The 22,355-nt window shown below is 40.6% G+C and overlaps 1 protein-coding gene across 1 annotated transcript; it reads right to left on the bottom strand.

Moving 5' to 3' along the window:
* Positions 1 to 606: 606 nt before the first annotated feature.
* LOC117482787 (polycomb group RING finger protein 2-like) lies at positions 607 to 21,537 on the bottom strand. Its single transcript, XM_034130973.1, has 9 exons — positions 21,383 to 21,537; positions 20,308 to 20,435; positions 18,186 to 18,282; positions 18,043 to 18,098; positions 17,820 to 17,949; positions 16,136 to 16,175; positions 15,884 to 15,982; positions 12,058 to 12,138; positions 607 to 1,817 (listed from the first exon to the last, which is right to left on the bottom strand). The coding sequence occupies exons 2-9, from the start codon at positions 20,423 to 20,425 to the stop codon at positions 1,440 to 1,442; spliced, it is 999 nt and encodes a 332-aa protein (XP_033986864.1). The 5' UTR covers positions 20,426 to 20,435; positions 21,383 to 21,537; the 3' UTR covers positions 607 to 1,439.
* Positions 21,538 to 22,355: the final 818 nt, after the last annotated feature.

The following is a 22,355-nucleotide window of genomic DNA, read 5'->3' as shown; positions in this document are numbered from 1 at the left end:
ACACATGTATACATCACCTGTTCTCAGTTCATTGTGAATAATAAGTGGGGGAAAAGTATTCAGATTCTTTACTTCAAGAGTAAAAGTATTAATACCACACTGTAAAAATGTTACTGAAGTAAAAGTATTTAAGTACGATTAGGAAAATGTACTTAGAGTAATAGGAGTAATAGTACTCATTTTAAAACATATATATGCAAAAGCAAAACATCTTCACATTTAAGAAGCTGGAACTAAAATGAAATCTTAAATCAAATTTATTTTTCTTTTAACCCATTCATGGCTTTAGTTACTTAAATATAATGTGAGATGGTTTAATTTAAATCAAATTATCATATTTATTAAGTTTTTCCTAAGTACTGGTGTCAAAATCTGAATTTATAAAGTTACTAGTAAATACATCTGTAAAATAAAAAATAGTGGAGTACAACATTTGCTTCCAAAATGTAGTTGAGTAGAAGTATAAAACAAAAACACTCGGGTTAAGTACAAGTACCCCAAATGTGTACCTAAGTACAGTTATTGAGAAATATACTTTAGACCACTGCTAATAACATGCATTAGCACTTTACGCTCACTCCATAAACAGCACAGTCAGCTCAGAAACACCTAGTAAGTAAACATTTTATTGACCTAAAACATGCACATATGGCTGATAAAAAAATCATCGTTTGTTGAAAAGAAACAAAAGGAATGTTGAAATTAATGGAACTACAACATACATGGCCAAATATTCAAATCCCTTTTGAGTTGTTCGACTGCCATGAGAACTTGGGCTGTGACAGACGCCTGCCTGGAGCCTGGTAGTGCTTGGACTTAAAAGAAAAGCTTCTCCTGCTGGAAAATACTTCAGGTTTTGTGATGTGACGTTAACAAAGTGCATGGGCAGTTTTAATGTAATGTACCTGTGTTACCTGATGAGCAGCTGCTTACTGTGGACACGTTATACAGCAGTTATTAACACGACTGTTCAAAAAGGAGAGGATTAGCTTCTTTTTTTTTTTACTTCTTTACATCACACGTCTGTAGTGACTCAGCGTTTCACAGAGTCAATCAGCGATGGAACTACAGTATGAAAATGAAACAGACCCACTGCATATACAATACAAAACGATTACAATATCTTGTATAAAAGATAAGTTTATACATATGTATGCACACATGCTCACGTTTGATACATACTGTACAGTTTGTATGTGTGCACCGTTCTAGTCTAAAACACATAAAGACACACACACACGCACACACACACACATACACACACACGAACATACATACATACAAACATACATACATACAAGTGTCTATTTGGCTGCACTTTTCAGTCCCTCCTGCTGAAGCATTGACCTTCTGTTTCTCCAGAAGGCGTGTCTGTTCGCTCTGTAGAAAGAAAGACGGGAGCAATTCCAACACTGTCCTCCCGGGGGTCTGTAAACTCGTTAGGTCGTCGGAGGCAAACCGCTTTTGTCCCCCCCCCTCGCCTCCTCTTTGGCCCCGGAGCCCGTGCCGTTGACAGTCACCTTCCGAGCGTTGGCGCCCTGTTTGGAGGCGTGGCTGTGTCGCTGAGTGTTGTTGGGCACGGTGGTCCCGTTGGAGCTCTGGAGGGCGGGGGGCAGGTTGTGGGACGCAGGGCTGGACTGGGAGGATGCTCGGGGGGGCTGGGCCGCGGCGGGAGGGCTGTGCACCTTGTCGCTGTGGGAGTCGCTCTCTGACGTGGGGCTGGTGTTGACCCCGTCAGAGTGGCCCTGCGCCGCCTGGGACGCCCTCCTGCGCTTCCTGGTGGGCTTCACCAGATACTGCAGGGGGATGGGGCCAGTCTGCACAGAGACACACACACACACACACACCGTTAAAACTACAGCTTTTATTTTTGATGGGGAACATTTACAGACAGATCTAAGGCTGGATGATTGGATTAGATTGAACTTTGTCATTTCACAGAGTAATAGGACAACGAAATGCAGTTTGCATCTCAGGAAGAGTGCAGTCAAATGTACATGTATTATGTATGTATATAAATATGATGGATATGAAAAGCTAGTATATCAAGTATGAACAGAAGTAGAAATATTGAATATAGGTAGTAGAAATATAGACAGTATAATATTGACACTATAGATATTACTACACTTTAGACGCTTTGTATAAATAAATGAATAATTATGAGTACACTATAGAAGGTATAACCAGTATGAACATTTATTTATTTTGTAATATTAAGTTAACCTGTTTTTATACAATATCCCATCATTGGATTCTAAAAATACATAAATGTACTGACATGTGCCTTTGTTATCATTATGGGGTGTTTTTAAGTTGGCATGTATGAGTACCATACCAATAGTCACTGTTTTAGGCAGTATGTCGAAACAGAAATGAGTTCCATCATGGAAGCTAATGTATGATACTGATATGTGAAATATCTGAATGAATTGTGCTTTTGATGATTAAAACATGACATTTGGCACACTGTTAGAGCATGCCCTAAGGAAGATTTTTGGCTACAGGGTAGGGCTGTGCGATTATGGCAAAAATCATAATCACGATTATTTTGGTCAATAATTGATATCACGATTATTAAATACGATTATTCATTGGCTTTGAAAACATCCATTTATTGAACTTTAAAACAAATACAAATAATAATTTGAACAGTATCTTTTTAACTGTTGATTACCCTGAACGTATAATTCAACTGAAAAACCAATACAAAAATAAATAAAATAAGAGACATATATATTTACATTTAAATAAATAATATCAAAAATAATAAATACCAATAAACAAGATCAACAAATATTTTGGAGCGCACTTCAACAAGCTACTAAACATATGTAAATATGATAAATACAAATAAATTAGACTAAAATAAATTAGATCCAATATGTTGCAGTGCACGGTCACAACCTAGCAAAGCAAAATAATCGTTTTTTCCAATTATGTTGTTTTCGTAATTGTGGCAGGCCTAAATCGTAATTGCGATTAAAATACGATTAATTGCACAGCCCTACTATAGGGCCATCGCATATTTGTCCAATGGCGCCAATAGCGGCCATTTTGAAAATGGTTGTTATTTTACCAGTAGTTTAGGATCTAGACCACCTAGGATCTTGATTCTGGTGGCTAATCCTACATTTTCAAGGATGGGGAATGCAGTGGTACTATTTACAACATGCTAGAATGTAGCTAACTACATGTATCTGGTATTCAGGGAACAAAATACACAGTAAAACCATTAACATATTTATTATGGTGAAGTAATACATGTTACATAATATATATGTAATATTACAGGTTTTCAACTAAATGCAGAGTTAGTTCTGAAAACACAGTCCGCCACAGTGGCAAAGGGCAGTGCACTGAATTGCTACCTTGACACATTTGCATTGTCCACTGCACCCCTTTTTGCATCCACAGCGGAGGAGTTCACGACAGGCCTGGGTCGCTTCTGGTAATGTGGTCCAGTAAACTTCCCATCCACCGCCTTCCTCTTCCACCCCCAGTCACCTGGGGATGGGAGTTCAGGGGCTACAAACATCATCTGTCCCCAGCAGTGACCAGCTTGGAAGGCAGCTCTCTTTGTGTGCTGAATCAATGCTGCTTGTGTTGGGGGGAGTCCTTCAATTGTTCTACCTTTCTGGGTGAAGAGCTGCTTGCGTGCCTGATCGACTGACTCCTGGCTGCTAGTGCGGTCATACAATACCAGAGAGCAGTGTCACACTCACTTCTCTACTTCCCCTCTTCTACGACCAGGCCAAATCTGTAGCCATGATTTGTCATTCCATCGATGTGGAGATTCTGAATCCTGGTCAGATCACTCTGGATCAACCTCTATATGCTGTGGCTAAACAAATCCAGTGGAGCTGGCCAGCAACAACAAAGTGAAGATCATTTTATTGTGATGTTTGTTGGGTTTCACATTGAGATGGCAGCACTCAAGGTACATGGCGACCTCCTGGAGGGGTAGCGGGTGGACAAGAGCAGTGTCATGTTCCCAGTTCCACTTCTGGTCTATCATCCTGCAGCTGGAAATAGAGTTGATGATCTATGTGCGATCAATAAGAGAGGCCGACTTCCTACTCTACATAAATGCCTTGACCAAGATTGTGCCTTGGTTCCTTTCTCTGGGACACACCCACTATGCCGGATGGATACCAGTCCACTTACGTGACATGATTGTGCTAAAAGATAACCATCCTGATGTCCATGGGCAGTTTCTGAAAGGAAATTTGCTGTGAAGAAGACGACACGCAGCTTCTCTGCTATTGTCATTGACCAGGCCCACGAGCAGAACAATGCCTCTGTGAAAGGTGATGGTGGTGCTGTAGGCCTGACAGAGAACCCTGCAGTTCTGCGACGCTGGATGGTGTCTGGCCCCGAGATGGCACATGTGGTTGGGGAGTTTGAGGCCTCCACTGAGAAGAGAAAGAAGACTGACACCCGGCACCATGAGCAGACCAAACATGCACAAATGGCATTTGCACGAGATGTTAAAGCACTAATTGGTGCTATAGAAGACATGGGCAATCCATGCTGTGAAAAGAGCATTGTGCTGGATACTAGAGACCTTGCAGATGCAGCAGTCACTCTGAACCAGATTGATCCCTTGCCGATTTTGTAAATTCACCCACTTACAAATAAATGAACAGTCTATAATTGTAATGGTAGGTTTATTTTAACAGTGAGAGTAAGAATATCAAAAAGAAAATCCAAAAAATTACATTATATAAAAGATAAACAATTATTTGCATTTAACTGTGGGAAATAAGTATTTGATCCCCTTGCAAAAAACAAGGATTCTGGTTCCCACAGACCGGTTACATAAGTCCATTTCCTTTAGGAAAGTACCCCTCATATCAACTTGTTACCTGTATAAAAGACACCTGTCCACAGAATCAATCAATCAGATTCCAACCTCTCTACCATGGGCAAGACTAAAGAGCTGTCTAAGGACCTCAGGGACAAGATTGTAGACCTGCACAAGGCTGGGATTGGCTACAAAACCATCGGCAAGCAGCTTGGGGAGAAGGTGACATCTGTTGGTGCTATTATTCGGAAATGGAAGGAAAAAAAATGGACATCAATCAACAATCAATCACCCTCGGTCTGGGAATCCACACAAGATCTCGCCCCTTGGGGTATTGATGATCATGAAAAAGGTGAGGTATCAGCCAAGAACTACACGGGAGGAACTTGTTAATGATCTCAAGGCAGCTGGGACCACAGACCCAAGAAAATTATTGGTAACACACTACACCATAATGGATCAAACCCTGCAGCGCCCGCAAAGTCCCCTGCTCAAGAAGAACATGAAAGGCCCGTCTGAAATTTAACAATGAACATCTGAATGATTCAGAAGGCTTGGGAGAAGGTGATGTGGTCACATGAGACCAACATCGAGATCTTTGGCATCAACTCGACACGCCGTGTTTGGAGGAAGAGAGATGCTGACTATAACCCCCAGAACACCATCCCCACCGTCAGGCATGGAGGTGGAGACATTATGCTTTGGGGTGTTTCTCTGCTAAGGGGACAGGGACAGGACCACTTCCCTGCATCGAGGAGAGGATGGACGGGGCCATGTACTGTAACATCTTGGCCGATAGCCTCCTTCCCTCAGCCAGGACTCTGAAAAAGGGTCATGGAGGGGTCTTCCAGCAGGACAATGACCCTGAACATACGGCCAAGGCAACACAGGAGCTGTGCATGTTCTGCAAGGGGATCAAATACTTATTTCCCACAGTTTAATGCATATCAAATTGTATCTTTTATATATTGTCAATTTCTGAATTTTCTTTTTGATATTCTTACTCTCACTGATAAATTAAACCTACCATTACAATTATAGACTGTTAATTTATTTGTAAGTGGGCAAACTTACAACATCTGCAAGGGATCAAATACTTATTTCCTCCACTGTGTGTCAGTGAGCGCCTGGTCAAACACAGACAAAGCCCATCAAAGATCCCATTAAAAGGAAAAACCTCCCTCTATTCAGCCAGCCTCCAGTCCGAGAGAAGTCCAGGTCCCACAACAGCTCTCATCTCTGAAGAATGACTGTTCTCTGTTCTCTCGGCTGTACATTGTATCTGAGATACGTGATGGAAGACTGGATGAGTTTTTTGGGATTAATTATGTGAAATATAATAAACTTGAAAACCAGGCATGTCCATCATCATTGTCACAAATGGGCAAGCTCAGAACTGGTACCAAGTCAGACTTGGTGGGCTGTTTGGAGGACCTGATTTCTTTACAAGAGAATGCATCCCACCCCACAGTTAAGGCCTCATCCTTGCTGGGGCTACTCTTGTGAACATGCTACGACCTGGTGCTGCTAAGACGTTTTTTTATTATGCGCAGAAAGCGTTCTCACCATACATCCTGTCTCAGCTGGAGCATGTCAGCAGAGTCGATGTCGTGTGGGATGAATATTTCCCCGAAAGTCTGAAGGCTGAAACACGCAGCAAGAGAGGGAAGGGAGTTCAGACGTGTTGAGCCATCCAGTGTCATTCCTGGAAACTGGCCAGAGTTTCTGCGCATTGAAGACAAGAAGGCTGAACTGTTCTTCTTCTTGGCAACCAGTGTGACAGCCCTCAACACTGGCAAACAAATAATCAGTACTTGCAACATGCACACATGAGGAGGCTGATACCTGCATCCTACTGCACCTAGGAGATGCTGTGAAGGAAGGGTATAGCAAGGTGTCAATACGCACAGTTGACACGGATGTGGTAGTACTGGCAATCACAGCAGCCCAATCCCTCAACATCACTGCTGTGGGTTGCCTTTGGAGCTGGGAAGAGTTTTGGGCATTTAGCAGCTCATGAGATGGCGAGGTCACTAGGTCCAGATCGATGCATAGCCTTACCAATGTTCCATGCATTTACTCGATGTGACACAGTGTCATCTTTTGGTGGCAGGGGCAAGAAGACGGCGTGGGATACATGGATGACGTTTGATGATGTCACTAGAGCCTTCTGTGCCTTGGCTGCCACCCCAGACTCCGTACACAACTGGATGGAGCCTCTGGAGCGATTTGTGGTATTGCCGTATGACCGCACTAGCAGCCAGGAGTCAGTCGATCAGGCACGCAAGTAGCTCTTCACCCTGAAAGGTAGAACAATTGAAGGACTCCCCCCAACACAAGCAGCATTGATTCAGCACACAAAGAGAGCTGCCTTCCAAGCTGGTCACTGCTGGGGACAGATGATGTTTGCAGCCCCTGAACTCCCATCCCCAGGGCCCAGGAGTTCAAAACTTGTAATCCCTATCTGATCAGATCAGATTTTGAAATCCCATTTTTTGTGATCCAGGATCAGACAAATCGGCCAGATTTTGTCCCTGTAGTTCAAAGCAATTCAGGATAGGATCACCCTGATCCAGATTACGATTTTTCAAGATTACTAGATCCTGAATATCAGTGCTTTAATCCTACCGATCGCCATCTAGTGGATATGAAAAAGAATACAAGGAAGACAAGAGACCACATTGCAGAGACATCTATTGTCCGCACTTACTTTTGAAAGGTGATGACAGATGATGGACTGTTTTTTTGTTGAAGATATTTTTTCTTTAATCTAAATTACATTTGTGATTGACAATCTTTGTTGTGATATTTTTATGAGCATAAACATTTATGTCATCAACATTTGGTTGAAAACAAAATAGGCCACCACAAACGTGACCAAAATTGGAAAAATAAAATGTATTTCCCATGAAGGCTAAAAATTGTGTATTATTTCAGTTAACAAATTTTGCCATCTTATTTATATTGAAACACATTTTTAAATAAATTGTACAGTACATTTTGCTCTGGTAATCCACTGGAAATCCACCCCTCTGGTGGGATCAGGATAATCCAGTTTTTTGGGATCAAACTGATCCCAATCCTGTGTTGTCAGGTTGAACTACCCGTTTTGAAGATTTGATCCAGATTAAAGCTTGGATTGGATTTCCTGATCTGATCGGATATCAAAGTGATCCTAATCCTGTTTTTTGGTTTTGAACTACCCAAAATCCAAATCTGATTTGATCAGATAGGGATTCAAAGTTTTGAACTCCTGGGCCCTGGTGACTGGGGGTGGAAGAGGAAGGCCACAGGTGGATGGGAAGTTTACTGGACCACATTACCAGAAGCGACCCAGGCCTGTCGTGAACTCCTCCGCTGTGGATGCAAAAAGGGGTGCAGTGGACAATGCAAATGTGTCAAGGTAGCAATTCAGTGCACTGCCCTTTGCCACTGTGGTGGACTGTGTTTTCAGAACTAACCTGTAATATTACATATATATTATGTAACATGTATATAATATGTATTTGTCCAATGGCAGCCATTTTGGCGCCATTGGACAAATATGCGATGGCCCTGTAGCCAAAAATCTTCCTTAGGGCATGCTCTAACAGTGTGCCAAATTTCATGTTTTTATCATCAAAAGCACAATTCATTCACATATCTGCTGGACTATAAGCAATGTTCTGCTGTGTATGACAGCAGTATACAAATATATTTTAGACATTACATTTTAATAAGAAATATCAGTTTAAGTGTACAGCCAAATCCATGCTCTCTTTAAAGCCACCAGACTCCATTGACACAAACAGTAAATTGCAGAGGTGGGGACTCGAGTCACATGACTTGACTCGAGTCAGACTCGAGTCGCATATTTTTGGACTTGAGACTTGCTTGACTAACATTGATAAAAGACTTGACTTTGACTTGGTATTCATGACTTGAGACTTGACTTAAGCTTGAGACAGATGACTTGAAAGGACTTGACCGTTTAAAATTAAATATTTGCGTTTGTTTTTGTATTGAGATATTACGTTTAGTTTTTTCGAAAAACGTGATTGGGTGATTATAGCGCCATGCGCGCAAACCTGGCAACCCACTAGACGGCAGGAGCGTCAGTTAACATGGCAGCGGCTAGCGTTACTCCAAAAATAGTGAAGTTTGGATTCAAGGATTATGTTGTCGATAATAAGAAGAGAACAGCGGTATGCAGGGTCTGCAGCATAAAGATCAGTGACACGACCACCAAAACATCCAACTTCATTCGTCACTACAAAAAAACCCATAGAGAAAGGTACGTGAATGTGTTGTGTTAGCTAGGAAGCTAACGTTAAGTTTAAGCTACGTTAGACTTGGTTTCAAATCGATTAAGCATTGCAAAGAGAAGACAAAACGGTAAATGAACACTAGAACCGCCAAGGGATTCATTTTGACTAACCCTGATACTGACGGGCTGTCAGGAGAGGGAGAGAGAGAGAGGAAAAGAGATGCCTGCCTTTTTGAACAGACTTTTTGACTGAGTCCTAGCTATATTGTCTGCAGTTCTAGGGTTAATATTGATCTAATATGATTGTCATCGGTCTAAATTAGATTTCAAATGATTAACTGTGTATGTAATGAAGATCATAGTGTGGGTTAAATCCATTTTCATAACTACTGTCTTTTAACTGATTTAAATGCGGAAACTGGGCTTATTCATCAGAATTTCGTATGACTTGACTTGACTTGCTTGACCTGAGCAATGACTTGACTTGACTTGCTTGACTCTCACCACAGTGACTTGGGACTTGCTTGATACTTGTAGGTCAAGACTTGAGACTTGCTCATGACTTGCACATGTAGGACTTACTCCCACCTCTGGAATTGACCTCAGGAGTTTCAGGTCTATCTCTGCCTGGATCAGTTAGTTATTATTTAGTGTTATTGTGAGACTTTGGTGTATTAAAAGAGTTAGTGAGGATACAGCAAAGACACATAGGAACACAACAACCAGTAGAGGCAGCAGTAGACCGGCAAATGATATTACTGCAAGTCAAAATGACTGGTTTTGTGAATGGAGTCTGGGGCTTTGAAGAGAACATAAAAAAACAGCTTCAGTTCTCTGTTTGAATGCGCTGACGGACAGCAAGGTAAAGCAGCGAAGATAATCTAAATATAGGTGGGCTTTTCTTTAAGGTGGCTAAAATCCACAGCAGTACAACGCTTAGTTTCTGTGCTATCACTCCAGTCTGCTTTACCAAACTGCAATCTGCTGTAGGTATCTAAGGGCAACACTTTAGATACTTTTAGACTTTAGAAAATCCAAACCATCCCTTAAATATGGACAATGTAGTTTACTTTGACTCCATCCCACATACATCTGGAGGAAACTACATGTACTTTTTCTTAAAGGAAGCAAAATAAATGAGAAATATTGTGAACAGTCAATAATAACAGGCCTGGGCTGAAATCCACAGAGAGGGTAGGGTGGAGAGGATTTGTCTTTTAATGCCATTTGTTGGCGATATAAAAATTAATTAAATATCACCAGCATCAATCTTAATGTCAAAATATCACAGTTGTTTCTGTTAAATCAGATTAAAAAATCGAATTGACAAAGAGTTGGATACAAGCGGGTTTCATTTTATGACATAAATCTCAGTTAAACCATCTTATCCTGTTAAGCCCTGAGCCTGTTGTTCAGGTCTCAGGCTCGAAAGTGACATGCCCAGAACAAATGACTATATCTTCACTTCTAAAAGGGGTAAATTAACAATCTTTTTTCTCAAAGCAATGATACACCTGTGAGTTGGATGTAGAAACGTCAGAATCAATATAGATGTTTTTTATTTTAAAGTAAATTCAGATTGAACATAGTAAAACAATTTAAATTATAGTTTCCATCCAAAAAATAAACATTACTCATAGTGAAAACCACCCTTGAATGATGGGATAGTAGACTAAAAGCTTTAGGAATCCAAACTATAACATATAATAAGTACCCTGTATCAAGATTGATGCAAAACAAGTGACATTTTACCTTTTTAGAGAGATTTAGAAAATAAAACCCACCTCTGGGGTCATTTGGGTGCATTTTCCATATCTCTGGAGCCCATCGGTCGATTTTGATGATTGACACCTCTTTTGAACCGTTAGAGCCAATAGAATCGAGAGGGAGTTCCTAAATCCACCTACATGTTACCATTGAGGAGTGAGAGAGATGCGCACGCAGCTTGCCCAAACCGAAAGCTATGTTACGCTCTGAAAACTGAAAACGGAAAACTAGGCTTATTGCCATAAATATGACGATGGATTATCAGTAATCATTTCAAAGGGACACAGAGACATTGGATTAACCTTCAGCAGCGTTTATATGCGTTTTAATGCCCTTGAACACAACTTCTGATCAGAAAACAGCAACGGTAAGACGTATTTGCCGTTTTGGCTACATAAAGTGAAGTTGTGTGTTGTCTTTGCTGGCTTTCGCTGCCAGGAGTTTTGGTCGCACAGTGATGATACTTATACCATTGGAATCTGTGGAATCTCAGCTTTCAGGTGATATCTTGTCTGTGCAGATCCGATGAAGTATAACATATTTTTAACGTGAGTTATGTGCTAAGTGCGTTAGCACTCTTTCGCTTAGTGCTAATTCAGAGGCTCGGCGTTAGACTTGTGTTTTGTTTCGGTAAAAATTGTTCATATCGTCAGGTAGCTGAGTTTCTTCCCATTAAGTGGGTATGACACATTCATAGTTTGTTAAATGTTAAGAAGCTCTCAGATGCTGTTTCTTGCTGGCACCGGGTTTAACAGGTTAAAGAGGCCATCCAGAATATTCCAATGTAGCTACAAGAAAGCCAACATGAGAGTTCATTCATTTCCAGAGTGACAAACTCAATCAGATGGAAGAATTGATTTCTGTTAGAAGATCGTGCCACGGCAACACAAGCTATAAACTGAACTAAAAAGAGAAATAAACAATAGCATAAATGAAAAGAATAAACTAAAATGGTTTTGGGATCATGTTTACATGTTTTCCACAATGTCAGCATGATGACGGACCATTTAACCCATTGATACAAATTAAAAAGTACCTCCCGCTCAAACCAAGGACAGACTTCCATCCATCAGCCCATGTTTTGAATTTGAGGACATGCACAAGAAATTGTTAGTTTTAAGTGTGTGAAAGTGCTGCAAAACGCTGCAAAAAGGGGGAAATGAAACCATGAAGACACAAGAGTGATAGTAACGGTTCAGGGAGGGTAAACATGTGAGGGGTGAAAGCTGCCACTCACTCGTCTCCACTCGTAGAAGTAGGCGATGTCCATTAGTGTGTAGTAATCCTTCAGGGGCTCGTCTCCATACAACACCTCCACCTGCAACACACAGCAAACACTCAACACACTGAACACACAGCAAACACTGAACACACTGAACACACAGCAAACACTGAACACACAGCAAACACACTGAACACACAGCAAACACTGAACACACAGCAAACACACTGAACACACAGCAAACACTGAACACACAGCAAACACTGAACACACAGCAAACACACTGAACACACAGCAAACACTGAACACACAGCAAACACTGAACACACAGCAAACACACTGAACACACAGCAAACACTGAACACACAGCAAACACTGAACACACAGCAAACGCTGAACACACAGCAAACGCTGAACACACAGAACACACTGTGACCCGCATCAACAGACGCGGAAGATCCTTAAAGATCCTCTTTAAGATGAGGTATTTCTACCTACAGAAGTTAAGATCATCTTTACTATAGTTTGTGATATTTTGAAGTAAAAACTCCATATAACATAAAGCCTCCGTTGTACAGTAACACATAATATGCAATATATATTTAAGGAGGTTTTGGGATCTTTCTTTTTTTAACGTGTTGTTGCCTCTTTATTTAATACGTTAGTCTTCTCTTTTATTTGGTCTTTTCCTGTTTTGTTTCCTTTTCTGTAACAATGGAAATATCCCCGCTGTGAGACAAAGAGGTTTTTTGATTTAAATTGTAATCATCAATATGGAGAGTTACATTTGAATATCGACCCAGTAAAACCTGCTGCTCATGTTCGATCCTTTTCTTTATTTACTTACGCATGAAAGTTTAAAGTTTTCTTGTTGTGTTTCTACCTCGTAAAAGAATGGCACTGTTGTGGCCGATCATTTGTACAAAGATGAGCCTTTATTTGATAGCGTCCAAAAAAGAGGGAGGTTTTGATGAAGAAGCATTAGGTGAGGAAAGTCTAAAAGTAGGGCTGAAGCCAATTTGTTAGCATCCAGGTGGACAGGCGCACAAATAAATATGACCTTTAATTCATTATTTCGAACATTAGCTGCAGAATTTTCAGATCTTTTTAAAATAAAAATATAAACACTTTCAAGGTCCCTAAACCAAGAATTCCAACACTCTTGCAGATATTATTCTCCCCTCTTCTATGGCGGCAGAATTAATCTACATTTAATCAATATAGCAATATGGGTTAGTGTAGTATTCAAAATTGCAGTATGTGCAATAATTATAGGGGCAAAATTATACATATTTTTAATTCAAGGGGACCTATCATGCAAAATGCACTTTTGTACGTCTTTTATACATGAATATGTGTCCCCGGTGTTCCAGGGAACTCACCAAGTGTCAGAAAACACAACCCTCTCTATTTTCCTCCATACCCAAATCTCTAAAAAAGGGGCTGCAACGGATCTGATAAAAACTGATCACGTTACTGACGTCAGGACGGTGGCGCTACGGCTATTGGGCCAACTCTCCACCAATCAGGAGGAGACAGCCACGGCCATTGCCGCTCGAAAGCGCTGGAGACGCTGTAGTACATATGCCAGGCCTGTAAGTGGCGCTGTAGTCTGCCACAAAAGCAGCGAAGAAGACTTCCTGCCCATAGTTACCATGGTTACCCTTCTGTTTATTCTCCGCTGTGGCTTTTTTTCTCCCTCCCCGAGGCAAGCGTTTGCTCCCGCTGCTTTAATTCAATGCAATCCCTCCCCGTCGAGGCAAGCACTGTAATTCTCTCCGGTTAGTCCACCAGCAGATGACAAACACCCACCTCTCCGCCTCTTCCAAGGAACGAGGGGACCGTGCGGCAGAGTTTCAGTTTCAGTTTGTTTCGCCGGTCAAGATGTCCGTTAAAGTTTAAATCTTCCGGACAAAATTAGAAAAGTGCCGGTCAAAGGTCTTCTTTGTTATTTATTGAGCTTTAAAACAAATGAATAACGACTCTATATAATAAAACACGGAGGACGGAGATCTCTTTTTCTCCCCCTCTTCTGACAGCCCAGCAGCTGATCAGAGCACGTCTCCCCTCTCCTGCAGGGGGGCGTGGTCAGCAGAATCAGACCCGTAGACAGCAAACAGCACATAGAGCGAATGAGGCATGGCTAAAATGCATGATCTGTTTGGTATTTTGAAAACAGAAACGTATAAATATACCTTATATATGTATGGCCCTACAATATATCATTTCAATATAGCATGATAGGTTTCCTTTAAGGATTGTGGTGCTGCATAGACTTTCCGGCCTACAAATCCTATTGCACAGACTTAATCAAATATCTGTGTTTGGTATCTCACCATGATAATTCTGAATAGATCTTTTAATGATAGTGAGAACAAAGACGCAAAAATGATCAATCCCTCCAATATCGTGAATCACCTCGCAAGTCAGAATAATCACAATGATTTTTTTTCCAAAATCATGCAGCCCTATACTCTATATTCTTATCATTAATGCAATTGTGAAATATAAAATATAATTCCTCTACACCCACAGCAACAGATGTATACAGTCTGTTCATTTTTACTTTTGTTGTATGTTTCGATCACGATTCCAATACATCCCACTCTTAATGAACGCAGCAGTACAGTGAGAGATACTGTGTTAGCAAATGTCTCAAAAGACTTTGTGTGAGCTTCAGTTTTGAAATGCAAACTAATCAGTAAAAGGTAAGTCTGTTATTTATTACATTATGACTTTTCATAACAAAAAAAGCACAGGTGTAACAGTGACAGCGACTGAGATCCAGAGACGTGTTATTGTGAAAGCTGTCTCACTCTGTTCTCTCTTTACCGTGACATAGTTAAAATAATAACTGTCCTTTTGGAGACAAATGGTGGTGGAACCAGTTGTAAACATGACAATGACATTGGATCGGCTTACAAAGTTGTTATGGTTGTAAACAGTTGTCTTCTTGCTAACAACATTAGTTGTTTTTGTAAAAAAATGTTGCTGTGTTTATTTGTCGACTTCATGTATAAAATAAAATGATCCTTTAACTCTATTGTTTGACCCCATCAACTCCTGAGAAAAATATCTTGCTCTTTTGCTGCTTCTTTTTTCACAAAGTTCATCAGCTAGCTATATTTTGTCTTCCACAGTGCATAGTACCACTCGATGAAGGCAGGATTCTCAGCTAGTAGCTGTAGCAACATCTTGCTGATATCTTCAGTGCACTTACAACCTAGTTTAAGGTTATTTTGATAATAGAGTGGCTATTTAAAAATGTCAAGTTTGTGCAGAATGCCACGTGTCACACTTTTTTTCTCTGACCAATCACAGGTCTGCAGTGATTTAACTCAACCTTCTGGTTTCAGCTTTGCTTGCTTGGAACCTCAACATTGTGGTCGCAAAAAAAGTAGTAGGTGCTATCATCCATAACTTGTGCAAACAAAACTAAATATTGAGCATCCAGTTGAGTAGAAATGTGGCATTTGTCTTCCGTAAAATGCTCAGATTAAGTTTGTTTATCTGACTGTTTTCACTTGAAACAGCTGTACGCTACACCTGACAGCAAACCAGAAATGAGTAGCATGAGTGAACCAAAACAGTTCAGTTCTGGTCCTAAATCACTGCCATTAGCTTTTTGCAGAAAAGCGCTTCACTTTGGAAACATTACATTTGTTTCTTTAAAGCTCTGTTAGTTAATATGTTGCACTGATGCATGTATGACCTGCCTTTGTATCAGATTTTACAACTGTGTAATTTAGAGTCCCTTGATATTATTGTGTGGAAACCCTGATAGTTTGTTTAAATCAATACAGCATGGGTTGCTGTGTGTGGGTACAAAGTGTCTCATTACCCGGTAGTTGTTAGGGATATCCATCTTGCTTCGGAGGAACTTTGCTAAGTGCATGACGGACATGGCTGCTGGGCACTGCAGGAAGCGTTTACCGTTGGCCTGGCACCGAGAAAAGAGCAGAGAGGAGACCGTAAATCCACACTGAACACCAGAAGACCTCATCAAACATGACACGTGTGTGTAGGCTTCAACTGCTGCGTCACCATACACTGATTTCTTTCAAAATAAATAAATAAACAAATCTGACTTTACCTTATCACCTTCCAGCTCTGAATGCTGCCTCTCATTATTTCTGCAAGGAAATATTCAAAACAAAGAAAAGGCGTTAAGCAATAACAATAAAATACATAATTATCACAATTATTTTGGAAAATATTGAAATCAGAATAATTCAACATAACTACTCCTTGACTTTAAAAAATAGTGCATTCTATTTAACAGAGGATTTATTCAACCTGTCAAATAAAAAGCAATAAAACAATTAAAATAATATAGTATCCTATATGCATTTAAGTGTAATAAAAAAGAGGTACGCTGTAGTGCTTTTCCACAATATACTGAATACTAATAAAATAAAACAGTAAATATATTGATCATTATTATATTATTAATATTATATTATTATTTGGTAAAAATGTTGATCAGAATTATGATCAACATTATGATGTTTGCTCAATATTGCATGACAAGTAAGGGATAATGTGCAGTGAAGCGGTCATTGAAAAAAAGAAAACACCCGATCAAGATCTCTCCGGTTCGCGTCAGTCTCTGTGATCATACTGTCGGTGGGTTTTTTCCAATAATGACCGGCTCGCTGCACATTATCCAGCTTATTACACGGCCAAATACTAAACAAACTAACGACTAACTTGACTTATTTTTTACTTATTTAAACCAGGCCAATTTATCGAAACAGCTATTTCAAAGTGTTTGCAAATTTGCAGAAAGTAGGTCCATTCAAGCATTTAAAAAAAACATCTTTACATCTTTATTTCCATGTTGTATTGCCTGCCCTACAGCAATGTTCTTTCAAATTGTTGATCATTTGAAAGAACATTGTTTTTGTTCGAGCAACTTAAAAAGAGACATATTTTTTGTTCAAAACAAGCTGTTATATAGCTTTTGCATATGTTTTATAGCCTACATTTGGGTTGTTTTTGTGTGTTGATGTTGTCAATTTGGAAATGCAGTTTTCTGAATATAATAATGGAAAAACATTTTTTTGGCGTGTTTTTTATCCGATTCATCGATTAATCGTAGAAATAATCGACAGATTAATCGATTATCAAATGAGTTGTTAGTTGCAGCCCTAATATAATTCTATATAGATTTAAACCAAATAGACATATTAAATACAACTTGATAACATTAACTATATATTAAAGAAAGGGCTCTTCCACAACCTACTGAACACTACTTAAAATAAATATTCAATATAGAAAATATTTAATAATTTGGACCAAAACAAATATGACCAACTATGTCGTAGCCTATGGTCGTAGCGCACTACCACAACATACAGAAGACTCCTGAATCAATGTATTTTTTTAAATGTTTACGTTTAACATATTCCAGTCAGGACCTCCAGCAAAGCAAACTGCTGGAAGGTAAACGTAGGTTGGAAAATGGCAGGATAATTACTGCAACGGAACGTGGAATAATGTTCGCTTTATTAAGATTATCCTGCTAAAATTGGAAATAACAATTCAATGAAACACAGCCCAAATGACAATGGAACCTTTTGAATTCTTCACACATTAATTCATTTCATTTCCTATTTATCCTAGGTTTTAAATGGGCCTTAGCTATTTATTTAAGTAAAACTACTCCATTGTTTGCTTTATGCATGATCAGGTAATTATTTGTCATTGTTTTCAAACCTGTCTAAGATTTTCCACAGCTGTTTATTTGTAAAACTGAGAAATGATTGACTCACTTGTTCCTCTCGTAGAACTGTATGGACAGACTGATGATTTCATCCTCTGCTATGTTAAACGTCTCCACCACTTCCCCTGGTTCCAGCACACGGTTCTCTGCGTAGAAGTCCCGCCTCCGTTTCATCTCATCTGGGTTCAGAAATAAAAAGTGTCCATCGGTAAACAAATGCATCATCATGAAAAGCTGTCTGTTCCTCTGCAGGCTCATAAACGTGGTCTTACCTTTGAATAATCCCGGAACAAGCTTATAAACAATATCTTGTAGAGTTTTGTCAGCTCTGGAAAAGATAGAAAACAGAGTTGATAAGCATGATGCTCATTGCATTCAGATGACATAATACCTGACACAGATCATGGTAACTTACCGGATGCTGAGCTGAGGACATGTCTTGTGGACCTGAACGTCACATCGAGGGCAGAACTTATTTGTCTCCAGGAAGGCAACGATGCAAGTTTTACAAACTGCATGGAGAGAAAGAGGACAGATGCTAAATCACTGCTCTGTATTACAAACAGTGTTCAAGAGGAATTTAGGATTGCTTTAAGTGGGGTTGCTACTTATCCATAGACAGGGGACTACATACAGTAGATTGGACAAACAGACAGGAGTACAGGCAGAAAAGGCCCCATCCCGAGCAGTCAAATATGTTTTACTCAGTTTTTGACACTTTAAAGGTCCCATGTCATGCTTTTCCGGTTATTACCCGTCCCCTTGTGTGTTATGAAGGTTTTTCTGCATGTAAACGGTCTGCAGAGTCTAAAACCCTCAAAGTACACCCTGTAGCGAGTAAAACTCTAACACAGAAAAGACCTGTCTATGCTGCCCCAGAAGGCCTCGTTGGAGATTTCTCATTTTCCATTGTTTGCTTCCTGGGTTCTGTGACGTGTGAATACCCAAATCAACAACAAATGACCGGATTGGCCCAAATGGACCAATCTGCGGAGCACCTCACACACCAGGATCCCTTGGCTAACTAACAGGGAGTCCCCATTGACTTGCATAGAGCTCCCTGGTTGGTAATAGACGAATTGGGATCGCGGAGAAATGCTCTCCGCAGACCCATTCTCACAGCGTTATAAACCTTTTTCTTTCTCAATATCAAGCCACACTTATTGTTTTTACTTCGGCTGTGAGTGTCTGTGTGTGCTCAGGATGAGTTTCGCTGTGTCTCTCTGTATCGCCGACCCGGAAACTCGTTGCGAGGCTCGCAACGTCCCGACCAATCAGAGCACACTGGGCTCACAGGGAGGGGGGGGGGGTGCAGGAGCTCCAACAAGGCGTTTAGGACAGAGAGTGAATTCACATACTATACAGAGATGCTGTATGAGAAACCAATGTGATTTTGGAAAATTGCACAATTTAAATCTATTCTAGTAGACCTCAACAATGGAAATATGATCAGTAGAAATGGCCATGACATGGGACCTTTAAAGAAAAGCTATCAATGCTCTCTTCAAAGCCACCACACTCCATTGACTAAAACAGTATTTTCTCTGGCATAACACAGGAGTTGCTAGTCTACTGCTGCCTTACTCTAATAGTTAATTAGTTAGTAAGTTAATTCGTTTTTTGTGTGACTTTGGTGTATTCAAATGGTTAGTACGAACACACAAACAAACAACTAGTTGAGGCAACAGTAGACTACCATTTTCTGCAAGTTATAAATTACTGTTTTTTTTCTTCCAATGGAGTCTATAGAGTGCCACAGTGACACGTCCTAAAACCCGGAAGTAAGCTGCGCATGGGTTCCTTCGACAAAAAAGCAATGCAATTTCTCCATAGGATTTTGAAAAATAGTCTGTGGTTGACACGCATTTAAGAGACGGATCACGTTTTGTTCAGTCGGATAATCTCCACATGTCTACCCTACTTTTCGAGTCATAAATCTAATCGATAGATTTATGATCAATAGATTTATTATTATTATTATTATATTCAGTTCCCCATCAGAATGGGCTAACTGAAAGCAAGGTAAGGCGGTTAAAATGTTCTAAATTCAGCATACACTTAAACTATTAGTTTGTTTAGGTGGCTTAAGTATGTTTTCCTGCTGTCCCTGTCCACAGTGGTACAATGCTTAGCTTCCCTGCTAGTACTTCTGTTTGTTTCTGCAAACTGACATCTAGGCATAGGTAGTACACTCATAAATAAGTACCTCATCACACTCCAAAACACCAAAGCTATCCCTTCAATGTAGACTTCATGGAGCGGATTTAGAATACAATACTACTTTTGATTTGAGTTAAAGCGATATAATATAAACTCTGTCAAACGAAATGTAAATGTGTCACATGCAATAAACATAATTGATCCCTCTTCCAACAGACCTGATTTTAAAAAGAACATCGTCAGTAAATGACTCATGTTTGCCTCCATACAACCACAACATGAGCTCTGCTAACATACAATAAATGGGATCTTCTTATTGGGGTAAATGAAAACACTGTCCATGCATGCGAGGGGATGTTTTCATGTGAGGAACTTACAGGAGTGCAGGCACTCTACGATGGTTGTGGCATCAATTAAGTAGCCAGCACACAGTGGGCATGTGAGGTGTGAGTTCAGATCTGTGATTTTAATCCGGTTGGGCTGCATTTTATCCATCTGGACAGATCTGAGGAGGAATCAAACAACAACACACAGGTTCTAGTTACAAAGTAGGGCAAAGGAGACGATGTAAATGTGCTTGTTAACACTATTATAAAGAAGAAGAAAGAAGAAGACTTACTTAATTAATCCCCAAGGGGGAAATTAAGGGTTTCACTCTGGTGTTATTTTTTGTTTACATTAGTTGGTATACACATGAACACATGCACAAACAGAACCACATGCAGAGTAGCAGAGTGAAGGGGCTGCCAGTCGTCCGTCGCCCGGGAGTTGGGACTCGGTGCCTTGCTCAAGGGCACCTCGGCTGTGCCCAGAGAGTGAACTGGCACCTCTCCAGCTGCCAGTCCACATTCCGTATGTTGGTTTTATCGGGACGTGAACCGCCGACCCTTCGGCTCCAGAGCCAAGTCCCTACAGCCTGAGCCCCTTATTATTATTATCCCAAGAGAGTGGCTGCCTAGACAATGTATGCAGTTCGTCCTTGGGACAGCCGCTTGTGAAACCACAACAAAGAGAGCTGAGGGCCAAAAAACACAAGTATACTGACATGTAGTAGCGAGAAATAACGTGAGGAGAGCAGGAGCCGTGCAGCTAAATGCAGCCTGTGTGCTGCTGCTGCTCACAGCCAGCAGACTATTGAATCGCCCCTGTGTGGCCTCATCTCGTGCATCAGCTCCGCGAGCAACAAAGAGCGTTTCATGCCCCGGAGCTCGCGCCGCCCGCCCGGGCACAGCCACCCGACACATCCCGAGCGAGCACACACACTGATGGGGGTTGCAGAGCCGCAGAAAATCACACTGGTACACAAAGCAGCCATCTTAAATTCACTGACAGGGCTGTATCAGGAGGCGAACAAGAGAGGCTCAAAATGTGACACCGTGCACTCAGTGTGCGGCTCATCAAACCGCGCGCGACGGGCCCGATAAAGAGCGGGCACCGACGCTTGGTTCCTACCTGATCACACATCAAAGTTAGCCTCTCCTCCCAGCCAGGATCCAGGTAAATTATTTGGACTTGGGCAGAATTTGCAGCAGCGCCAGAAAATGGCTTTTTTCAGCACCGTCAGAGGACTGCCCATTTTGGATCACGTGATATTATTTTGTCGCCTCGTTCACGGGGCAGACAGGGATCCTCTGCAGGCCCGGCTCACTTCATGCATCCATTTACTCTGCGTGGGCCCGCACTTACATTCTGTAACGTTATATCTATTTTTTTATTTTGTATTTCAATATGTTGCACAGGAGAGGGGTGTGTTTGTCTCAGTCACGCATAATGTGAATTTGCGTGAGGCCCCGCAGCCTTGTTGCAGGCCTCCCGGGCCCGAGCGGTGGGCTGTCCCAAAAGAGTGTAGAATTTAATTGGCAATTTGCAGGTCTCGCTCCATTTGAATTATTTTAATAAGGAATATATTTATATCATATAATAATATTATGAAATAATCCTCTTTCGTACAAATGAAATACAAATTATTTACATGGACAAAAATATATTTTAAATAGGGTAATAATTGGTAAGGCCTACCAGTGGGAAAATGTGTCTGATCAAATACATACTGAATAGGCCTTAGCATGCCACCAATCCAGTGAAGCACAGTTTAAAATGAGTTTCATTTTAATCAAAATAAGCTTTTCCCTTCAAACCAGAGATTGGATAATGTCTAGGACTCTAGGGTAACCTAAGAAATCAGCACACATTTACAGATAGAAAGTCAGCAAAAAATAATAGAACTACAATATAAAAGGGTAAAACTGACAATAAGTCAGCAGTTCCCTTAGGTAACATGCAGACATTCTATTTATTGTATTCATGTATTTGACAGGGAGATTATCTAAGGCATTGTTGCATTTAAAAGAGTGAAACAGTCTAAGTTTATTAGTTGTAGTTAATCTGAAAACCTGTTCCATGGTTAGGCTACTAATAAATACAA

This window comes from Trematomus bernacchii, unplaced genomic scaffold, assembly GCF_902827165.1.
Source record: "Trematomus bernacchii unplaced genomic scaffold, fTreBer1.1, whole genome shotgun sequence".
Taxonomy (NCBI): domain Eukaryota; kingdom Metazoa; phylum Chordata; class Actinopteri; order Perciformes; family Nototheniidae; genus Trematomus; species Trematomus bernacchii.
Note: the sequence above shows the minus strand (reverse complement) of the source record. Positions and strands in the feature narration are given on the sequence as shown.

Bases quoted from the DNA above. Each gene is read 5' to 3' on its own strand.
- LOC117482787 (XM_034130973.1), bottom strand. From the start codon at position 20,425: ATGGATAAAATGCAGCCCAACCGGATTAAAATCACAGATCTGAACTCA. The intron at 12,139-15,883 runs GTAATGAGACAC...TGTGTGTTGCAG, and splicing joins ATATCCCTAACAACTACCGG to GTGGAGGTGTTGTATGGAGA. The intron at 1,818-12,057 runs GTGAGTGGCAGC...GTCTCTGTGCAG, and splicing joins ACTTCTACGAGTGGAGACGA to ACTGGCCCCATCCCCCTGCA.